The sequence below is a fragment of the Spermophilus citellus genome, assembly GCF_964194105.1.
Source record: "Spermophilus citellus genome assembly, chromosome: 8".
NCBI lineage: Eukaryota > Metazoa > Chordata > Mammalia > Rodentia > Sciuridae > Spermophilus > Spermophilus citellus.
In genome coordinates, this window is record NC_138189.1 from 43,537,183 (window position 1) to 43,561,175 (window position 23,993).

Sequence of the window (23,993 nt, forward strand, 5' to 3'; positions counted from 1 at the left end):
TCTCTCTCTCTCTCTTAAAAAAAAAAAAAAAGATTAATCCAAGTTGTAATATAAATAAGAATTTCCTTCTTTTAAGGCTAAATGCTATTCCACTGTATGGACGTACCATTTTGCTTATCCATTCATTCATCCAGTACACCAGAAGTATGTTTACTGGGCTAAAGCACCACCAGTTCCTTTAAAATATTATGCCCTATTTAGTTGTCTTAATTGGCCTAGTTAAACTCTTCTGGAATGTCAACATAAAAATGTCTAAAACCACTAAATCTTCACCTAAACTTCAATGAGGGATATTCTTAGCTACGATGAGGATCAAATGAGAACAGATACAAAAGTTCTTTATCAAGCATTAAAAAGTCAACGAAAGACGTCACCAAATTGGGTCTGCAAGTGTTACTGTACTCCCAAGTACAACAGACTGCTCTGTGAAGTTTAAAATACAAAATATTTGCAAGATTTTTGAAGGAGGTATTTCCCACATCTGAACTTTGGTTTAAGAGAACAAATGCTCAGGGGTAGGAAAGATGGTGGAATGAGATGGACATCATCACTCTAGGTACATGTGTGACTACACATATGGTGTACAGCCATAGAAATATAAAGTTGTGCTGCAATTGTGTACAATGAATCAAAATGCATTCTGTAATATATACCTAATTGAGAGAGAGAGAGAGAGCGCGCGCCAGAGAAAGCAAATGCTCTTGGCCTCAAGGCTATAACTTTTTATTTATTTATTTATTTGATACCGGGATCTGAACTCAGGAGCACTCCACCACTAAGCCACATCCCCAGCCCCAGCTTCTTGAGCTGTAGGGCTTACTGTACCATCATACTCGCCCATCCTACTGCTTACTAAAAGAAATGAGCAACTAACGTTCATAAAAAAAAATAATGAAAACCACCTATATATTGAAAGCAGCTGATACCAGGAGCAGTCTGTATATTATGAGTTTTAGAACAGATTATTTAAATATGGACACGTGAAAAAAAAATTGACCCTTACATTGAAACAATTATTATAATTCTTGGTATTTTATGGCAATCCAGGTGTTTCAAATGAATGATACTCAAATACAAGAATTATCTATAAGTCTGGATAAAGACAAATCATGTTGGTTCACATGAAATCAATCACATTCCTTTAAAATATGCTAAAAATCATTAGTTCATAACAGTGAGTGACACAGAGGCTGGGTAACACTGGTCTAAAAGTGGGTCAGAACATTCATGGTAGGCAAACAAACAAAAACAAATGTTTGAAGGCAACACAAGAAACAAAGAAATATTTGAGGAAATTGTCAGAAGACTAATGCAGTGTGGAATAGACACAGACTGAAAATAGTGTCCTGGAAAATATAGAAATTTTAAATAGGAGTACAGTGCCAGGAGAAATGGCACGTGCCTATAACTCCAATAACTTGGGAGGCTAAGGCAGGAGGCTAGCAAGTTCAAGGCCAACCTGGGCAACTTAGCAAGATCTTTCTCAAAATAAAATAAAAAGGGGTGTAAAAGGGTTGGGGGGAGGCAGCAGCCTGGGGATGTAGGTCAGTGATGGCGCTCCTGGGTTCAATCCCCAGTACAGCAACAAAAAGAGAAAATGTAGAGTTTTACAAAAGAAAAATGGCAACTCTCAAAGACAAATGAGATTTTTAATGAAGAAGCTGACTGCTTTCTAAGAAGACCAATTCTTGGAATTGCCAGATGAAAATATGGTAACCTAAGAATTAACTTTAAAACAAAAAGAAAATCTTTAAACTTTCCTATTTGCATTTTAACTTAGCAAGGGAAAAAAAAAACTCTTAAAAATAAAATCCTAATACTACCATATGTTCAAATAACCATAAAATTATTAGAAAACACATATCTGATTTGAGTTTCAAGTTTTTTCTAAACCTTGTACCAAAATATTCCTAATTTTTCAACTCTTTTGTCCAATTGCTTAAATGTTCTCACTTTGGTATATTTGAATACTTTAAAACTAACGTAGATCAAAAGTTATCATGTAATGGTTCTTTTCCTGTGTTTTTTTAAATTTGTTTTAAGAATTATTTGAAGGTCAGACAAAAAGCCAAAGAACTTTGAGCATCAAGAGAAAAGCACACAAAGATGGTAAAAGCCTGAGAAATGACAAGTTTTTCTACATTGTGAAAAACTTTGGTTGCTTTTTCCTGATAACAAAAGATATTTAGTCCTGACCTTGATAAATTAGACAAAATATATTGCTTATGAACTGTGAGAGCACAGAATGCTGAGAAATGATTTTTTCCATAGGTCATTAAGATTAAAAATAAATGGAAACTTGCCCAGAGTTAAATAACTATACAATAATCATGAGTCTTTAAATTATTCTTTATAGTGACTATTGTCAGATATGGTTCTTTAAAGGAGAAAAAAGTGTCCACAAATTAATAAGCTTTAAATTTTCATTTATCCCAAAGGTAGGTAATAATGGGCATAATGTTTTAGTACATCTGGAAATAAGCCAAACTCTGAAGTCAACTGAATGTGCGCTGATTCCATACTGATCCATCAGATATCAGAAAAGGCAGTATACCATATTAAAGAAAACTGCTGTATGGTTTGCCCTCGGTATCTCCAGGGGGACTGGTTCCAGGGCCCCCACAAATGGACACCAAAATATGCAGATGCTCAAGTCCCTTATATAAAAAAGATAGTATTTGCATCTAAACTACACACATCTCTGGTATACTTTAAATCATCTCTAGATTACTTATAACGCCCAATACAATGCAAATTGTATGTAAACAACTGTTACACTATATTGTTTTGGGAATAATGACAAGAAAAAAAAGGAGGTATATGTTCAGAACAGATGCAATTTTTAAAAGATATTTCCAATCTTCAGCTAGTTGAATCCATGGATGCAGAAGTCATGGATACAGATGGCTGAATGTGTCAAGAATACACAGCCTGAGGATCAGAAAAAAACCTCCATTCTAGTCTCTCTCTGACCACTCAACACAACAGATCTGGATCTCTAGGATAATAGAGTTTTAGTGTTTTGTAGGTTCATTTTTTATTTGAGCAAATACAATAATTGAAGAATCAAACACATTTTTACGTTGTGAATGCACCCATGTAATCATCACCCAAATAAAAACAGAGGACCCTAAAAGCCTCCCAGTCATTAACTCCTCCACATCCCCAGGAAAGGAAGATTATCACTATTCTGACTTCTGTCTCTATGGATTGGTTCAGGATTCATACCGTAGGTACTCATTTTTTATTAGCAACTTTTAAATGGCAAATTTCTTTCATCCAACATTATTTATAAGAGCTATAAATTTACTTGTAATAAAAGTTCTTTTTTATTGCTTTAGAACATTCCATTGTAGGAATGTACATCCGACCACTTTTTAAAAATCCATTCCACTGTTGGGACATGCCAGTTGTTTCAAATTGGGGCCATTATGAATAAAAAAAAAAAAAAGCATGCTTTTCTGTTGAGTACATACCCAGAAGTGGGGTACAAATCATAGGGCATGCACATTACATATATTAACACATTTAGTCTCTATCACAACAAATATATTGATTTACCATGAGGAAAGAGAAGTCTATAGAAGTCTGTACTCTTGAACCAATGGGCTACACTGCCTCTCTTGTGAGGGCAGGAACCACATCTGCCTGTGTAATACAGTGTTCCCAGTTATCTACCATAGTGCCTTGTATGTACACAGTAGGAGCTCAAAAAAATATATTGAGTAGAGTCATGTGTTGTATAACATTTTATCAATGATGGATGACATATACCATAGCGATCCCAGAAGACTGTGATGAAGCTAAGCACACCTATCACCTAGAGGTTATGCTATAACCATGATAATGTCATAAAGCAAAGCATCACTCAGTGTTTGTGATAAGGTTAAGGCTGGTGTAAACAAGTCTGCACTGGCAGTTCTATGAAAGCATTACATAGACAATTACATACAGTACACAATAATGGATAATAAGCAACCATGATACTTATGTACTATACTTTATTTTTATATTTTATTTTATACTTATTATACTTTATTAAGAGTGTACTCTTACTTATAAAAAATTTTACTTTAAAACAGTTTTCTATGTTATGCTACCCATAGCCTCATACATTTCACATTTCCCAAGTCTCCTGGCTGCATCTTCAAGAGGCCACACTTGAGTTGACATGTACCACATAGGTTTGTGTAAGTATATGCTAGGTTGTGAACTATAACAAAATAGCTTCATGACACACTTCTCAGACTACAAGAGTTAAAAAGATGCATGATTATATTAGAGAACAACAGGAACTCTGCCTCCCTGACTTTCCTCCTCTTATAAACTTTTTCATCTCAGATAAGCTAAAAGTTTCATTTCCATTTCTGGATATAAATACAAGTCAGATTAATTGCCCCACCTTTGCTACCTCTTCATGCCTACCAGTGGAAATGCTAGGGAAAAGGGAAATTGCTAAGGGTTTAACTGCATAAAAGCACCATTCTGAACCAACTGAATTTCATCATGGACTTTTTCTAACCTAGTAGATGAGAAAATGCTGAGGGCCATTGCCAAATAGGAATGACGCATCGAAATTTCCTTGCCAGCGTACCCCATGTTAAATGGACTTGCCTTGGAAATTCGCTGTGACATTGCATGTGTGTTTGAGAAAGGTGACCCTGCTCAAGGACGAGGGTGGATCCAGGTTTTAGGAAGTATAATTTGGGTTTAAGGCGTTCCCGGTTTAAGACAATCTGGGTTTAGGGAAGTTCCAGGTTTAAGGTTATTGCTGCTGGGAATAGGGCGTATCCTGCTGCCTGAGTTCCCGTTGAGTTCTCATGGAATTGAGAAAGTATTTGGGACGTGAATTGTGCGGCAGAACTGGGATTTCCCCAGAACATGTGTAGAGGCTGGTGTGAGTTCGGGAATAAAGAATTGCTGTTTGAATCTACAAGGTGTGTGGTGGCTTGTGATTCAGTGCCCAGCCAAGACTGTGGCAAGAAAACAGACGCAGAAATCCCGAGACTTGCCCAAGATTAACCATGTTACTGGTAAACCTGAAACTGGATTTCAGGTTCTATGTTATGGCTCTTTGCAATCTTGACCAGTGACAAAGCAGTGTCCTGTGGGACTTTGGAGATGGGGAAGAAGCATAAATTCTGCTTCAGACTAATGCAAAAAACAAAGTTCTAAAATAAAATAGTTATAAATAGAAGAAAAAAACATTTATGATCTTAAATAGAGAATCACTGAATTAAATTCTTTGAAAAATCAAAGACAGGGCATACATATATCCTGGTACTGTTCTAAGCATGTTACATATATTAGCGTAAGATCACTTAGCCCCTACCACCTGTTTTGCCTATAATTAGCAAGGACAGTTTTAAAATAAGTCACTTCTTCACATCAAAAATCACTTGACTTGGATACAGAATATAAATAACAGGGTACAAAAGTAAAACCCTATAGGAATATTAGATACATGGTCATTTTCACTAAAAGATAAAAATCAAAATAAGGGAATATATCTCCAGCCTTAATTGAAATCCAAAAGCAAGTTGTCTGACATCCTCCTCCTGTGTTCTCTAACACACTAAATGAAGATAACTGGGAACCAATTCCATAGAGATTTATCTGAGTGCATCTTTTTCATGAGTACCTTTCTAGTGATAATGTTATATACTCTTCTTTGCAGAACCAGTATCTACATCTCTTAAGAAAACTGCTCCTGGGATTAGTACAAACCAGTTTCCTCAAAGCATAATAACAGAACCAAAATATTCTACAGAATGTTTCTTCAGACAGGAAACTCAACTTTATCAGGTAAATTTCATAATTTTTTAGAAGAGTATGAAAATGTTTACCAGTTGCTGAATTCAATTCTAAACCTAGGGACTTGATAATTGACTGAAGGAAAGGGCATGCTCACTTCTTAGCTAACCAAGTTCAAGTTCATTAGTTAGTTTTCTATTGCTTTAACAAAATATCTGAAGCTAAGTACTATATAAATAAAAGAAGTTCATTTATCTCATAGTTTGGGAGGTTGAAAGTCCAAGAAAGTTCATCCTCCTGAGACCAAGAGACTACATGATGAGAGAATACCAAAAAGTAATTCAGATGATAGGCTCATTTGTGTGTGTGGTACTAGGGAATCAAACCCAGGGCCTCATGCATGCTAGGCAAGCACTCTGCTACTGAGCCATATCCCCAGCCCCAGGCTTACTTTTTAGTAACAATCCACTCTGGAAAGAACTCACTCTGTGAGACCAGGATTAATCCACTCCCAGGACAATGCCCCCATGATCTAACCACCTTCCTCTAGGTTCCATCTTAAAGGTTTCCACTATTTTATAACTGCCACAAAGAGGACCACGCTTCCAAAACATGAATCCCTGGGGAATAAATCACATCTAAACCATAGCATTAAAGAAAGGATAACCAGCTGGTTAATGGGATAATTCATTTAATGGAATCTTCAGATATGTCCAGGCCATTCTGTTCTCCATAAAATGTGACTGTAGTTTAAAGATGAAAATGTTTCATCTACAAGGCAGGTCTGGTTTGTTCAGAAGCCTGCAAACTGATGTTTTCAGTACCAAAACAGCATTTGGTGATTACATAAATCTGATATGAACACATCTGCACATACCCACATGCAACTTACAGCTAAGAGGACAATTAGTTAACATTTTTAACATTCTCCTTGACAGAAAAGCAGAGCTATGAAATAAAGCTGCAAATAGCCAGAAGTACTACTAAAAACAAGTAATCCTGGGCAAACCCATCTGAATTGTATGTCCAATTCATGATTGTTTAGTAAAGTAACTGATGCTCTACTTGTTTTTATATGAAGCAGCTCTGGAGTCTGAGAGCCTCCAGAGGAGGATTGCAAGTTCAAAGCCAGCCTCAGCAAAAGTGATGCACTAAGCAACTCAGTGAGACCATGTCTCTAAATAAAATACAAAAAAGGCTGGGGATGTAGCTAAGTGGTTGAGTGCCCCTGAGTATAATCCCCGGTACCAAGAAAAAAAAAAAAAAAAAAAGATTCCATGTGTTAAGGAAATAATGTATAAAAGATATAAATTACTTCATCCAAAAGGGAAAAAACCAACCCAACCAATTGTCAACGTACAGTATATACAACCAATTCCACTATATATTAAGCTACGACACAGATATCTAGGATTTTAGGCTTAATACCATACAAATACATTAGTTCTTGGGGTTGGGGGTGCACAGGTAAGTGAGAGTGTGTGCTTAGCAGGTATGAGACCCCAGTTCAACCCCCAGTATCCTCCATTGCAAAATTTCTTTATTTTTTTCTGATCCTTGCCTATTGTTTTAGAGCAACAATTATTATATCTTCTAGACATAAGAAAGTTTCATTGATTTTCCAATTAAAATTGGATCTCCTAAAGTCTGAACCAACCCCACTCTTGGCATTTACAAAAGGAAAACCTAACCATTTTCCATTACATTAGTTCCTCACAAACTACTGAGTTTCTTGCCACTGTTGTTGAAAAGAAACTAAAAAAACCACAAGATCAATTTTCGGCACTACAGTCTCCTAATGAAGTCTTATTTAGTCAAAGGACCAGCTTAATAGATTTTTTTTTTTTTGGGGGTACTGGGGATTGAACTGAGGAGCACTCAACCACTAAGCCATATCCCCAGCCCTAATTTGTATTTTTTAATTTAGAGACAGGGTCTCACTGAGTTGCTTAGCACATCACTTTTGCTGAGGCTGGCTTTGAACATGATCCTCCAGTCTCATTCTCCAGAGCTGCTGGGATTACAGGGGTGTGCTACCACGCCTGGCCCACTTATTTATTTATTTATTTATTTTTAAATTTTATTAGAGGGGCTGGGGATGTGGCTCAAGCGGTAGCGCGCTCGCCTGACACGCGCGGGGCGCTGGGTTCGATCCTCAGCACCACATAAAATAAAATAAAGATGTTGTGTCCACCAAAAACTGAAAAATAAATATTAAAAAAATTTTATTAGAGCTTTATAGTTATTACATGGAAGTTGAGTTCATCCCAACAAACTTATATATGCATGGAATTTGATTTCAATTCATGATCTCTCTCCTGGAATCCATTTAATACTTCTATACTACCACATCATTCTATCTTTATTGCTCTTATTTGGATTATCTAATAGCATATTTTTTTTCACAAAAAAGCAATGATAGTACAAAAAAGCAACTGTAGTAAACAAGTACATGTAACTAGGACTCGAATTGTACCCAATTTTAAAACAGTGGGTGGACCCCCAACAGCACAAAAACAAATTACCCCTTTTCTTTCTGGCACATTTTTAAAGAGGAGGCAAAAACGGGGATGAAAAGAACTTTCTGAGCCATTCTGGCTGAAAAGTAAGCATAGCTAAGAAAAAACAAATTAAGGTCAGTTCATCTATTTCCCATAGATCACTAGATAACTGTAAGATCACCAGATCCATTGCCACCCGCCTAAGAATATATTTAAAATAACTTCTAAGACTGTGATAAACCAATGTTCCTCAGAGCCATGTAATCAGATTTTAATTTCTCCTTGGATTATATATCTAATTCTCAACAAATTTTTTTTCTTTTTTTTTTTTTTGCACACGCACGGGGGTGGGGTGGTGGGTGGTATTAGGGATCCAGCCAGGAGCACTTAACCACTGAGCAACACCCCCAGTCCTTTCTGTGCTTATTTTGACAAAGGGCCTCAATAAGTTGCATAGGGTGTCAATAAATTGCTGAGGCTGGGTTTGAACTCCTGATCCTCTTGCCTCAGCCTCCTGAGTCACTGGGGGATGCCCTGAAACAAATTTCATTTTAAATGGGAAATCATTATGGTCAACTCACAATTACCCAAGATTAGAGTTATTCATATTAAAAAGATTCTTTTTGATTCATCCCAAATTCTGAGAGCTACTAAACAAACAAATTGTACACAAAATGTCAAATCAAATTCAAGTATTTGGGACTCCAAAAAAAGCAAAAAGACTACTTATAATTTTATTTGGTGAGGGAAAGCTAATCATTTGGAATGCATTTATACATGCCTCACCCATATTGCTGATAAGGGTTTACAGCCCAGTTCCTTAACTGTTCTAGAAGTTGTCGCTATTATGTTGCCTTATGAAAACTTCAGTGATAATGTCAAGCCTAAATCTTCATTTCTTACTCCAACCAAATCATATAATTTCCCATTAGGTATATTAGGTCAGGTAGTAAGAATGGAAGCAAAGGTATATTTATTTATTTATACCTCGAAGTGATCTCCCAATTTTTCCAAATCAGTGTGTATCTTGGCATACAAATACTACTCTCTCTTAAAGAAGAGTTGATTTCTGCCATCTTACTACCAACGTTTTCATTCAATATTTAAAAGTGTATCAATGAATCGATTTCCTGAGATTGGTATATTTCCTGCTAATTCATATGAATTCTACGACCGTTGTTCCTTTTGAACACCAACTAGTTGTTTCCCTGGGTCTGGACTCTAAGATTCTAGTTCCTATAGCTATAACTAGTTTCAAACTCACAATCTGCCCAATAACTCTGGCCTTGCAAACAAAAGCTTGTGCGGTTGTAAGTCCGGCGCGAAAATCTGAAAGTGTTGTAGGACCTGGACTAGTCGCCACTCCACACATGCCCATAACAAGTGTAGCTCCTGGGTCAGAACTTGCACGCACTTGGGCATGAGCCCCGACCTGGCTAGTCCAAGCAAACCCGAGCCTTACAAACTAGCCAGACTCAGCAGATGTGCACAGACCCAGGGGGAGGGGAGGGTCCCTAAAGGGCAATAGGGCCTGGAAAGGTGGCCAGGACAGGCTAAAGTCCCTGGAGGCAGGGTGACTCCCCTCCCCCACAACCTGTTGGATGCCACTGGCAGGTACTGGTCCAGGAAAGAGTGCTGTCCTTCTAGTTCTTGGGAGCTCAACGGAGAGCCAATCCTGAACGCGGGAAGCGGCTCACAGAGATGTAAAAGCACTTGTCTCGCCACCCCCACTCCTACCCCTCACCCAGTTGCTCACCGGTGTTGCAGCCCCACGAGTCCCAGAGTGATCACATGTGGCACATCTAGCTGCGTGGGCCACTCTCCAGAAGCTATGCACCCGAACACGCCGCATTCCTCGCGAATCCCCAATTCCTCCAGCTCCATGTCGCTGCCGAAAGCACGTGGAGGAGCTCGCCGCCGCAGCCGAGGTACTAGGACCAAACAGCTGCCTGCACGGCCCTAGAGCCTCAGAGGCTGGCGCTATAGACAGCCGCTTCCTTCCCCGCGGCTAGACCTAGGCTACTGCGGCGGCGCGTGCTTAGTGGGCGTGACCATCTCATCACCACCAGGTCCCGTCCCCCATGGCCCACCAATGAGGGAGAGCGGCAGAAGAGGTTCCGCGGCCGAGGGGAGGAGTCGCGGATTTTATGGGGGTGGAGCCAGTCTTCCTCTGGCTATGTACCAGAACCTATTTCATCTGCACGTGGCTATCTCCGTTATTTTCCAGCATCCACATCGGGAATGATGAAAGTAACGGGGTTGGAGTCATTTATCTCTGAGAACATGTAAACTTTACATGTCCTTTTCCCGGCTTTCCCCCATCACGACTTGGTACGCTCCAACCTATGAACCGCTCCCTCTGGCAAGAAGGGGGCCCCAGTCTACGAGCTCTGCAGCGTGGGGAGGGGCCGCCAGTGCGCGCCACTTTTCTTCTCTATAGGAACAGTGTACGGGGCGGCTTGGAGGCGGGGTGCCGTCGCTGCGCCTGCGCGGCAGGAAACCTCTCGTAAGCGCTCTGGGAGTCGAAGCTTCTCCCCAGTTGTAGCGACGCTCCGATTTGGGTCCGTGTAGGCAAACTCGATTTGAGCGGCGCGCGGCTACGCTGCCCCTCCAGGGGGCGTGTCTGTGGGCGGAACTTCCTTCCCCGGCCCTGCGAATCTCTCTTGCCGCTCTTCTTTTCCAGATTTCAGCCGCTTTTCCTAGCGTGGTCGCTGCTTCCAGTCCGTTCAGAATAATGGCGACAGCTGAAAGTGAGTAACAGGAGACCTATTCCCCTTACTCAACGATCTCCCCGCCTTCTGGCCGTGGTGCGGGCTCCGCGGCCGGTTTCCAGTGAGCTCTTTGCATTGCTCGGCCTCCCTGCAGCGGTGCACGTAGGCCCGTGGGTGAGCTCACACGTGGCCCAGGCGCTGCGAGACCTTCGTTGGACTTGAAGCACTCCGGGCCTCTCCGAACTCTCCTAAATTCACAAAACTGCTTCTCTGATGGAGGAAGAGGAGCAGAGTAGAGTAAGAGGGTTCCTAGGACGAGAAATGGTCAAAGATTGCCTTGAAAAAGTCATCAATAGATGTTGCAAAACAACCACGTGAAAATATAGCGTAGACTCTTCAAACCAAAGGCTTGCCTTTCCCCATTGGTTAATCCCCTTCTTTTCGTAAGGTTAATAATTTAACCTGAAAAATTTGTTTAAGTTTTGAGTCGTTTGATAGTATTACTCAAAAAAGTATTCTTTGATGACTTGATAGCTTTAGAAATTTCCAAAGCCCATAGGCGAAAAAGTTTTCCTTGCTTCACTTTGCGTTTGTCAAAATTTGCAGTTACATAATTATTTTGTCCCTGAGTGATTTGATCCACACACCGGTTTAGAAGTTTATACTGAAGCAAATTGCATTCCACTGACATGTTAATTTTTCTCAAACTTGCCTTTACAGTTTCTAAAAGGTCCTTCTCCTTAAAAATGTTTACAGTTGGTATCCCTAGAGCCGTTAAATACAGTTGGTACTGGGGGAAATTGACCAAATATACTGTTCTATTGTGTGCATGTATGCATACGTAACAAGGAATCCAGTTATTGTATACAATTATAATGCACCAACAAGAAGAAGAAAAGGGGAAAAAAACTAGTCAGAAGTTCTTTTCATCCAAACTTATATATTGAGTTCTTTTCTACTGAAGTCCTTTGATTTTGTTCCATTGTGAATCTATGTTCCATTCAGGTTACCTCTCCAAAGTTTATTTCTTGTTAAACACATTTTGCTCACACTTTTTCATAGAGCAGTGTTAGCTAATAAAAATATGAAAACCAAGTGTGATTTATTTACTCTCTCCCTCTTTTTTTTTTGCTATGGGCTTCGAACCCAAGGGGCTTATCCACTGGGCCACATCCCCAGCCCCTTATATTTTTTATTTGGAGACAGGGTCTGGCTGAGTTTCTTACCGACTTCGAACTTGAATCCTCCTGTCTCAGCCTCTAGAGCTGCTGGGATTACAGGCGCTATGCCCAGCCTTATAAATTTGTTTTCTAGTAGCCATATTGAGAAATGTTGCCTTTTTTCATATTGAATATGGAGCATATTCACAGCCACATTGGCTAGTGGCTACCTATTGGACAGCACAGTCCTAGAATATTCTTAATTCTCATTAGTCTATGCTTTGCAAAACTTAAATTTCAATTCTGTGAACCTTTCTCAGTTCTCATCAGTCTCTTCTGAATTCATCTGTGAATTTCTGGTAAGTCATTTTCACACTTGTAGTGTTGCCAAAAGCTGTGTCCTTTTCCCTGATGCCAATCCAATGATGAGGACACAATTTTGAGAAAAAGGAAAAAGAGAGTTTATTGCTTAGCTAGCAAAGGAGAAACACAGGGGACTCCTTTCCCAAAGGCTGTGATTCTGACCATCAGCAGGAACCGGGAGGGCTTTTAAAGAGGTGACTCAAAGGTTACATTCCCTGTGTTACCTGTCAGAGTTGTGATTCACTTGTTAATTTGGGAGATAGTAATTTCTGAGATCTTCTGGTACCTATCCCAAAAGTCTGATTACTTAACAATCCTATGGTGGGTGTGTACTCAAAGACAAATAACTCTGTGATGGGGAAGATTAGGGAGGGGCAAGATTAGAGAGGATCTGGGAGAGAGAAACACGTGAATTTTAAAAATAAGTTGTAGTGGCAGAGCAGCAAGGGCTGTATTCAAAGCCTAAAGTGGACATATTTATCCTATAGTTAATCTTGCCACATTCTTGACTCTTGCCTCTCATTTATCCTCCCTACTGAATAAGTTGTTCCTCAGTTTTTTAAATATTTTCAGTCTTTGCCCATTGCTCTTTCCGTAGACCAGGACATTACTTGTCTGTGTTGCTGCAGTACCATCCTAAACTGGATTCAAATACAGGTCTATCCTTATACTTAAGTGCTTAAAAGCCTAGTTGTTCTTAGGATAAACTCTAAATTCAATAAACATGGTTTAAAAAGCTTAAAGTATGAGTAGCAAAATGTCTCATCTGTGAGTCTAGTATCAGGCCTAGGAGAGAAATTGTCAAAAGGTTTGTGAGAGTCATAAAAATTAAGAAAGTTGGGGTTCTAGGAAGGGAATGGAGAAATGAGTTTTGAATAGCAAGCTAGAGCTATACCCTGAAGGGCTTTTTAAACCTTGTTAACATGTCTGGATATTACATTAGGAAGGCAGAAATTATTCCTCTGAATTAGGTGCCCCTGAATTGCCATCAGTGTCTATCAAGAATAAAATTTAGCTTGGCTGAGAACAAAGAAAAAATGTTTCTTGGAGCTAATTAGGATTGCAATCTGCAGCCAGAAACACAAATTTCAATAGCCTTGAATTGGATTTTGAGTTTTTTCAAAGTAGCACAAGAAGGTTTATAATTACATTACTTGTTAATCCAGAATTATGATTGGTACTGCCAAATAAATTGCCTCATAAGAAAAGAATTGGGTGCAGCCTTAGTCTTTGGGTAGGCAGTGGGTTCATTCTATAGAAGGTCAACAGAGGTTATTAATGTTTCAGGAAACTGCTGTTTGGCCTACTTCAAAGGTCAGCTTACTTTGTGGGGGCATGTGTGCAATGTGCTTGACTGATGGGCTTCCATGTTGATGTGCCTCAAACCCAGTCCAACAGTGGTCTCCAGGGTCCATGTTGCCCTAAAAGGTGCCCTAAAAGAAAATTTTGATTTTCTTTCCTGACAGTATTTTGTTAAGTCATTACCCCTACTAGTTGGTGATGCAGCCCCTTTCCAACTCTTCTACCTTATTTGCTGCTGTTCTTTTTTATTCCTTAGCTACTTCCCCATGCCCCCCTCCCCCGGCAGTGTACAACTAGAGCTCCAGGGCTTAAGCCATTCTGAAGTTCCATGCACTCCTTTATCACCTTTTGATTCTTACCACAGCTAATTATACCTTACTTTCTTTTGGCTAAATCTTAATCATTTTTCAGATCTCAAGCCTAATTTTCACTTTATTCTAGACTTCTTTGATGTCTAGACTAGTTTAGTTGTCACAGCTATGAACATGTGATCCTATAGTCTGTATTTATTACATTATACTTATTATGACATTTAGTATCAGGTTTGCTCAGACGAGTCCCTTGAGAGCAGTTTCTAGGTCTCATTTTCTGATACATCTACAGTACCTACCCATGGATACACTCGGAAAATGCTAAAACTTGGGCTAGAGTTCGGAGACCATGAGGATTGATTTCGCCTTTGGAAATTTTAAGTCCTTAAACTTCTATTATCTTAGATCTTCATCTAAAAAATATATATTTATTTATTTTGGGGGGGGGTACCAGGGATTGGACTCAAGGGGCACTTGACCACTGAGCCACATCCCCAGCCCTATTTTGTATTTATTTAGGGACAGGGTCTCACTGAGTTGCTTAGCTCCTTGCTTAGTGCAAAGAAGGCAGAAGTGGCACAAGCCTGTAATCCCAGCAGCTCAGGAGGCTGAAGCAGGAGATTTGCAAGGCAAGTTCAAAGCCTCAACATTTTAGCTAGGCCCTAAGCAACTCAGTGAGAACCTGTCTCTAAATAAAATAACAAAAAGGGCTGGGGATGTGGCTCAGTGGTTAATTGCCCCTGAGTTCATTCTTCAGTACTAAAAAAGAAAGGATGCTTACAAATGAGCTAACTTAAACGCAAATGAAGGAGCCTCTTGCATATTAACTTGAAATCAAGAAACCTACTGGTTGAACTTTAATATTTTGCCTGCCACGGAAAGAAAAAGTCAAGAAAAATACAGCATTTTTTTCCCCTGCAAGCTAATTTAAATAATGTATTCTGTGTATAAAATGTACTAGTTATATATTTTTTAAACAAATGCTTTTTATTTTAATATTTATTTAGTTTTTGGCGGACACAACATCTTTGTTTGTTTGTGGTGCTGAGGATCGAACCCGGGCCACACGCATGCCAGGCAAGCGCGCTACTTCTTGAGCCACATCCCCAGCCCTAGTTATATTAATTTAAAGTAGCTTAATTTTAATTCTGTTTCAGTTTACCTGTGAGAGGCATAGATTGCTAGTGGATAGAATATAGGATTTGGTATCAGGAAACCTAGAATTTTGTCTAGCTCTGCATATCCTAACATGGGTGACATTTTTGTCACAGTTTCTAATCTCTATAATTGATTAAATAATTAGCCTTCTTCATAAAATTATGTGATTGTAACAGGGATTCACTTGACACTTTGATATATCCCTTGTAGCTTTGAAACTTACACTTTTTTTTTCTTTTTCTCAATCTTCTTTTCCTTAAGCTTCTCTCTGATTTTCTTTTCCCTAAACTTCTTCCTGATCTCTCCTGCCTAATCTCATTTTCTCTGAATCACTTTTAAAAGCCCCCTGTTCCTGGAATGGGCAAGATCACAGCCTTTGTTTCTCTTTTGCTAGCAAAGCAATAAACCTTTTTTCTTTTTCTCAAAACGGTGTCCTCATTATTGGATTGGCATTGGAGACAAAGACCAGCTTTTGGTTACATGATGATACATGACAAAATAACTTGAATATAAAATTCGATTCGATGCTCTGGGGCTCAATGGTAGAGCTCTTGCTTGACATGTGTGAGGTTTGATCCTTAGCACCACACAAAAATAAATAATGTATTGTGTCCATCTACAACTAAAAAAAAAAAAGATTCTATGCAGATGTCTTAATTTTTATTAAGGTTCTTCCTTAATTCACTGATTGGTCATTCTAGATGTTTTAATATTGAATATTCAGGAAATTTCTCACTAAAATCTGATAGAGTCCTTTTCTGTGTTTACAGTACTGAACATTGGTAAGAAACTCTATGAGGGTAAAACAAAAGAAGTGTATGAATTGTTAGATAGTCCAGGAAAAGTTCTTCTGCAGTCCAAGGACCAGATTACAGCAGGAAATGCAGCCAGAAAGAATCATCTGGAAGGAAAAGCTGCAATCTCCAATAAAATTACCAGTTGTATTTTTCAGTTGTTACAAGAAGCAGGTAAGTGCCTCCCCTTCTCTTTCTGTCTTTCCCTCTCTCCTTTCTCCTTTCTCTCTTTTTTATTTCTTTCTTATTTTGATTCGTTTCATGGGGAAATTACATTATTTAGGTCTACAACATGTTACCAGCTGAGTTTTTAGTTTTTACAAGAAGGAGGTAAATTGCTCCCCTGCCGCACCCTCCCCCCCCTCCAATCACATTGATCTCTATTGGGGAGATGGCATTGTTTGAATTAACAACCTATTGTTTGGGGGTGACTACACCTTGACATTTTGCTACAGTCTTTGTCAAGTACACTGTCCCTCTGCAATTTCTTTCTGCTAGGCCATCTTCAGTCTTAACCGTGAAAGAAGACCACCTTTGTATTAGCAGCTCTAATTAATGAACTGTTCCTCCCTGAAATTTTATAGATTGTTCTTTTCTCTGCCTGTTGAAAACAATACAGAATTTCAAATCCCTCTTCCATTTATTTTAAAGTCCAAAAGTATTTGAAGATAGCAACTACCTTTTACTGTGTCATTTCCCAAGAAAGGGAATTGGACTTGATCAAAGATCTCTAGAGTTCCCTACTACTTAAAAATTGAAGGAAAACTCTATTTATGATAGAAAAATTAAATCAAAAGACTAAATTAACATCCAAATGTCATATAGAGACAATTTGGAGGGAAGGAAGGGGAATAGAATAATTTTTTTCTTCAGTGATTCAGTCAGCTACTGGTTGATCTGTAGTGTTTGAAATCTCTGCTATTAAAAGATTTAGGCTTTTTCCCTATAGTGTAAGAGGCCTCATTTCCTTGGATCACTCAATCTTTGAAGCCTTGGATTCCATATCTATAACCATAGAGCTTTGTTCTTTGTTTCCTGCAGTTCTAATCTTATAATTTAGTATCTTTCCTTCCTTACACAAAATATTCCTAGTTACTCTTTCATTTCTTTTGTCTTCCAGTAAGCACTAATCTTTTCTAAAACCACATTTAGGGTTTAATACATTTGTTTTCAGGACAGATGTACCTGCCTTCCACAAATTCACAGAGTAGTTAACCATAAATTCATTATGTCATTATATTCCTGGAGTAGTTTGTCCTCTTCCAAAATATCCTGTTTTACATTTTAAGTTAATGTGGGGGAAAAAATGTTAGTTGCAAACCTGAATTGTTATCTGTATCTAAATACCTCTTTACATTGAAAATGAGTGTATTGCTATAACTTTAAAGGACCATCCATAGTTCCGAAGTTACAGGGTTTTTATTTCAAGGCTTCCTTAATTGCTGGAATGAATGAGAACATGCACTGGAAAGTGCATCAAACTAAATTTAGGTTCCTTTTGTAATGCAGATAAATGTCTGCTCTACCTTATTAAATAAAATTTCAGTGCTTTTTTTTTTTTTAATCAATATGCAGGTATCAAAACTGCTTTCACCAGAAAATGTGGAGAAACAGCTTTCATTGCGCCCCAGTGTGAAATGATTCCAATTGAATGGGTTTGTAGAAGAATAGCAACTGGTTCTTTTCTCAAAAGAAATCCTGGTGTCAAGGAAGGATATAAGTTTTACCCACCAAAAGTGGAGATGTTTTTCAAGGTAATTATTTTATGCTTCTGTGTCTTAGTATAAGGGAGCAGCAAAGTTAAAATTATAAACTCAAAAGATTTTGAAGTTTTTGATATTGGGAATGTTGTAGATATTTATGCCAATAAAGTACACTTTCATTAACAATGACAAATCAGGTTTTTAAAAGAAAATGTACTTACCTTTAGACCAAATTTAACACTAATTGGGAAGAAATATAACATTTAATTCAAAATTTACAGTTAAGATCTTTCTGTATTCTAATATAAGAAAACATATTGTCGGTGTCTCATGAGCAAAACTATATAAGAATGTAGGAATCAATGGTTATAATTTTTTATAGGCTTTGTTCGAACCACTTTACCCCTCCTATCTTGTTAAACATAGATATTAAAATTGTAAATTATGTTTAAATTTGTTTATTGAGAGAAGATAAATTTCTTTCAAATACTTTATGACCTAGAAAAAGTTACTTACCTAAATACCTTGAATTTTAAAGTAGCTCTTAAAAGCAAATAAATTATCTGGGGTGCTGTGGCACATACCTGTAATCCCAGCAGCTCAGGAGGCTGAAGCAGGAGGATCGTGAGTTTAAAGCCAGTCTCAGCAAAAGAGAGGTGCTAAGCAACTCAGTGAGACCCTGTCTGTAAACAGAGGACAAATAGGGCTGGGCATATGGCTCTGTGGTCTAGTGCCCCTGTGTTCTACTCCGGTTACCCCCTCCCCCCACCAAAAAAAAAAAAAAAAGCAAATGAATTAAAAATAATTACTTTGAACTAAAGGATATTTTAAACAAAAAAATTTTTTTTAGAGAAAACGAATATTCCTGAGGAATTTATGCTCAAGGAGAAGTACTTTTTTCTGAAAAGTTCAAAAAATTGTAATTATAGTACTATACTTTATTCCTAGGATGATGCCAATAATGATCCACAGTGGTCTGAGGAACAGCTAATTGCTGCAAAACTTTGCTTTGCTGGAGTTACTATAGGCCAAACTGAAGTGGACATCATGAATCATGCTACACAAGCTATTTTTGAAATACTGGAGAAATCCTGGTTGCCCCAGAACTGTACATTGGTTGATATGAAGGTACTAGAAAACAGAAATTTACAAGTAAAGGTTATTATAACTGAGAAGTGTCTTTAGTAATATCATTTTTTAAAATGTGTTCTTTGGCAATATGCCATTTCTAGATTGAATTTGGTGTTGACATAACCACCAAAGAAATTGTTCTTGCTGATGTTATTGATAATGATTCCTGGAGACTCTGGCCATCAGGGGATCGAAGCCAGCAGAAAGACAAACAGGTAAGTAATGCTGTGAATTTTTATCCTTTGAAAGATTAGATTGGGACAGGAAAAACAAAGGAAAGATAAGGTGTGCATCCTTATGAATCTGATTTGTTTATTTCCATTTACTTTTAAAGATAAGTATCTCCTATTTCTTGGACATTAGTAATAAACTTATAAAGCAGATTTCTTGTTTATCATCTTCATCAACTCTCCAAAACTAACAGAATAAGTATTGTCTTTGTTTGGCTAGTTGAAAAGTAAGACTCTAAGGGGATAGTATCTTCACAAGTACAAGAATAACTGGCAGATCTGGGACTCTACACCAAGTCTTCTGGTCTTAATCAGGCTCCATTCTGTTTTTTCCTAATAAAAATTAGGTTGAGATCCTCTGTATGCTTAATACACGGGAATTCTCAAGGCTGTTAATTGTAGATGCTAGTGTAGAAAGTACTTAACCTTAAAGGAAAATAAAACTTTTTTTTTTTTTTTAATAAAACTTTTACTTCACTATTGAACTTTCTCTAATTTAGGAATGAATTTCTATATTGAGATACGTTTTCAGATATATCTCATTTAAAAAGTTACCACACTCCCTACTCAAAACTCATAAACCGGATCATTTCTAACTTCCTATCTTATTTTCTAGTCTTACCGTGACCTCAAAGAAGTAACTCCTGAAGGGCTCCAAATGGTAAAGAAAAACTTTGAGTGGGTTGCAGAGAGAGTAGAGGTAATTTTCTGTAGTAAACCTGTACTCTTATGTGTTTTTCTTCTAAGAAAACCTTGTTTCAAAATAAAATGTGAAAGATATAGTGTTTTTCTCTTCTTCAGTGACTTTGAAAGAGAGGAACACCTTTATGAAATGTCCCAGTCTACTACCCTTACTGTATACTAGAACTCTCTGCTAGTAAGCTGGCAAGTGTATTGTTTCCAGTTCCTGATAGGGAAACCTGGGATCCTGTCAACTCCCTGTCCCTGTAGGAGAAACTTTACATTTCCTACCATTCCCTACTACAGTGCCAACATCATAGGATGGATGGAATGCCATGTAATTTTATTTTTTAATTTAAAAAGTTTTTGTTTGTGGTGCTAGGAAACAAACCAGGGCCCCTGTGCATGCTAGGCAAGTGCTTTATCACTCAGCTATATCCCCAGTCCCTCCATTTTACTTAGTTCTTTATGTTACTGGTCTTTGAAACCCTAAAGCAACATCCCCAGTCCCCTTCACATAATTATAAAATGTCATTTTAATTTTTTTTAATATTACTTTTAGTTGTAAATGGACATTTATTTTATTTATATGTGGTGCTGAGAATCAAACTCGGTGCCTCACACATCCTAGGCAAGTGCTCTATCACTGAGCCACAACCCCAGCCTTCACTTTAATTTTTATGATATTACAATTACTATAGTTACATGGGAGTTCGAGGGAGTATCTGATTATCCAGTGATCATAATCACCTTTTAGAACATTATTTCCATGTTGCCAGACACAATTGCACATACCTGTAATCCCAGTGATTTAGGAGGCTGAGGCAGGATTGCAGGCCAGCCTCAACAACTTCTCTCAAAGTAAACATAAAAGTGGGGGTGGGGGGACTGGGAATGTAGCTTAGTGATAAAGCATCCCGGAATTCAATCCCTGGTACCACAAAAAAAAAAAAAAAAAAAAAAAAAAAATTTTAATTGTTTTAAATAACCAACTTACAAATATATATAATATGACCTCTAGTTTGGCTGATCATGCTATTAAACATCTTTACAATGAAATGGTTGGTTATAGTTTCTTGAATAATAATTAAAAGGCTTGAGAATTTTATTAATAAATATTATTTATCTGATTTAAAATCTTCTCCATTAGGTCTTAATTATGAAGACCACTGTCCTTTATACAGAAAAGTTATTTTTAAAGTGGATCCTCTCATTTTGTTCTATTTGTCTCTCTCTTAAATTTGATTTGTTAAGAGAATATTCTGTCGATACAATTTTACAATTTACTTCTGTAAATTGACTGTTCTTATCATACTCATTCCTGTTTGTCCATTTTTGTCTTGTTCTTTTTCATATCCATGTTTTTTTATTTTAGTTGCTTCTGAAATCAGAAAGTCAGTGCAGGGTTGTAGTACTGATGGGTTCAACTTCTGATCTCGGCTACTGTGAAAAAATCAAGAAGGCTTGTGGAAATTATGGAATTCCCTGTGAACTTCGGGTAACATCTGCCCATAAAGGACCAGATGAAACATTGAGGATTAAAGCTGAGTATGAAGGTAAACTTCAAATAATTAGACCATTTTAGGTGTTGTTTCTTTTGCCAAAAAAAAAAAAAAAAAAAATGTGTTTTAGACTAATATCAAAAAGTTGCTTTTCCATATTCCCAAGGGTAAGTCTTGAAATATGCTATGCTTTCAAGATACTCACCTCCAAAGAGCATAAGATATGGGGTGCTTGAAAAAGAAAGAAGCAGGAAAAAAGAATTGAAAATGCAAACCTGAGGGAAATCAGACTAGATCTGTGAGGATCTCTGATATCTTAATCTAATAAGCATCCCTTTGAGCATTGTCTCTTAAGGAGCTCCAATAGAAAAGCCCCATAGAGGTTCCGGGAGGCCTGAGTTAAAATTGCAGATCCTCTCTGCTATCTTTAATGGTTAACCTTCCCTGGAAGACAGTCAAACATGAAGCCACATAGTTTTATATTCAGAATATAAGTATGTAAAAGAAATGATAAGACAGCGTTGATGTAAAATAATAGCTTCCTGGGTTCAGAACCAAATATTTCCCTACTGGAAAAAATGTTGATTGACACTTGTAATGGTCATTGTTCCAGGAGTGTACTTATTGGTTTTGTTTATTTTGTGATACCCAAGACCTCACACATGCTAGGCAAGCACTAAGCTAAATCTTCAGCCCTTTTAATTTTTATTTTGAGATAGGTTCTCCCTAAGTTACTGAGGCTGACCTTGAACTTGTGAGATCATCTTTCTTTAATTCCCAATTAGTTGAAATTATGGGTATGCACCATTACACCTGACCCAGGAGTGATTTAAGACATAAGGGCACGTTCTTTTTTTTTTTTTTTTTTAAAAAAAAAAAACATTGTTAAATCTTTTAAATGCTTAGCATAATAATCATGATTTCCCTAGGGGATGGCATTCCTACTGTATTTGTGGCAGTGGCAGGCAGAAGCAATGGTTTGGGCCCAGTGATGTCTGGTAACACTGCATATCCAGTTATCAGCTGTCCTCCCCTCACATCAGACTGGGGAGCTCAGGATGTGTGGTCTTCTCTTCGATTACCCAGTGGTAAGTTACACTGAAAAATTTTTTTAACTGTTGTTTACAAAAATTGAAATATATATAACAGTGTGGAGAATAGCATAATGAAATCTCATATACCTATCACCCAGGCTCAGCAAGTAATGTTTTGTTTCATGTATAAATCCCCCTTTTGGGTTGGGTTATTTTAAAGCAGATTTTAAACATTGTAATATTTTATACTTAAATATATTTAAATATGCATCTCCAAGCAATAAGAACTCTAGCTTGTTTTAAATCATAATTATGTTACCTGATTTACCATCTGAGAAAAATTAGTAATAATTTCTTAAAATCATCATATTTCTAATTGTGTCTCTTTTATTTCATTTTTTTTTTTTTTTACTTGTAGATGGACACACAATATCTTTGCTTATTAATTTATTTTTTAATCTGGTGCTGAGGATCAAATCAGTGCCTCATACATGCTAGGCAAGTGCTCTGCCAGCGAGCTACAGCCCCAGTCCTGCCCATCTGTTTTTACAGATGCTTAAATTAGGATCCAACAAAGTCTGTGTATTGAATTTAGTTGATATGAGTTGTCTTTTTTTATATATATATTTTTAGTTGTAGTTGGATACAATACCTTTGTTTGATTTATTTATTTTTATGTGGTGCTGAGGTTCGAACCCAGGGCCTTACACGCTAGGTGAGCAATCTACCACTGAGGCACAACCCCAGCCCATGAATTGTCTTTTTATTTATTTATTTATTTATTTTAATTTTTTTCTTTTTTTTAGTGGTAGGTGGACACAATACCTTTATTTTTATGTGGTGCCAAGGATTGAACCCAGTGCCTCATGCATGCTAGGCAAGTGCTCTCCCATGAGCCAGCCCAAGTCTTTTTTTTTTTTTTTTTTCTTTTAATATTTATTTTTGAGCCTTGCACATGCTAGGCAAGCATTCTACAGCTGAGCCACAACCCCAGTCCTATTTTGTATTTGTATTTTATTTACAGACAGGGTTTCAATGAGTTGCTTAGCACTTTGCTTTTGCTGAGGCTGGCTTTGAACTCTCCATCCTCCTTTCTTAATCCCCCTGCCTCTAAGATTACAGGTGTGTGCCACCACACCCAGTTTGAATTTTTTTCTTTATGGAAACTTACGATCTTTTATCTGTACTGATTATTCTTAAATTTCACACAAATGTGATTTGATAAGTCTGTTTTTATTGTGTATGGCTTTGTGGGCTCTTTTAATAAGATACTTTATTCCTTAAATCATAGAGAATTTTCTTGAATTATTTTTTACCCCTCCATTGTCTTTGTTCTCTCATTTTTTAATTTATTCTTCACATTTGGATTTCTTTGATTTCTATTTGCTGTACTTTCTGATATGGCCTCAGTTTTGTATCACATCCTAACCTTCTGTTGAGTTTTTCATTTTGAATACAGTAGTTTTACATGTCTAATAGCTTTTTTTCATTCTCTTAGTCCCCCCCCTCCCTCCCTCCCCCCTGAAAGAGTATCATTTCATTGTTTAATCTGTGCAGTAACATCTTTTTCTGATTTTGCGGTCTTTTTCTTATTAATTCATTTCTTCAACTCTGGTAATTGAGCTTGAATGGGGTACTGTTAAAAAAATAGTTGGAAA

At 37.5% G+C, this 23,993-nt stretch overlaps 2 protein-coding genes across 3 annotated transcripts in view; one reads left to right on the plus strand and one right to left on the minus strand.

Moving 5' to 3' along the window:
- The window catches only part of PPAT (phosphoribosyl pyrophosphate amidotransferase), a 45,302-nt gene extending 34,743 nt beyond the window's left edge, over positions 1-10,559 (minus strand). Inside the window, exon 1 of the mRNA XM_081304112.1 lies at positions 10,012-10,559. Within this exon, the coding sequence (XP_081160238.1) occupies positions 10,012-10,139 (128 nt within the window). The 5' untranslated portion in view covers positions 10,140-10,559. The remainder of the gene's footprint in view (positions 1-10,011) is intronic.
- The window catches only part of PAICS (phosphoribosylaminoimidazole carboxylase and phosphoribosylaminoimidazolesuccinocarboxamide synthase), an 87,830-nt gene that overhangs the window by 60,518 nt on the left and 3,319 nt on the right, over positions 1-23,993 (plus strand). The window contains exons 7-15 of one of the 2 annotated variants that reach the window (XM_081304113.1): positions 5,678-5,805; positions 10,939-11,005; positions 16,031-16,228; positions 17,630-17,808; positions 18,706-18,885; positions 18,990-19,103; positions 19,735-19,818; positions 21,175-21,355; positions 22,231-22,389. In XM_081304113.1, the coding sequence (XP_081160239.1) occupies positions 5,678-5,805; positions 10,939-11,005; positions 16,031-16,228; positions 17,630-17,808; positions 18,706-18,885; positions 18,990-19,103; positions 19,735-19,818; positions 21,175-21,355; positions 22,231-22,389 (1,290 nt within the window). Of the gene's footprint in view, positions 1-5,677; positions 5,806-10,638; positions 10,762-10,938; positions 11,006-16,030; positions 16,229-17,629; positions 17,809-18,705; positions 18,886-18,989; positions 19,104-19,734; positions 19,819-21,174; positions 21,356-22,230; positions 22,390-23,993 lie in introns of those variants that run through there. The other variant, XM_081304114.1, reaches the window with a different exon arrangement.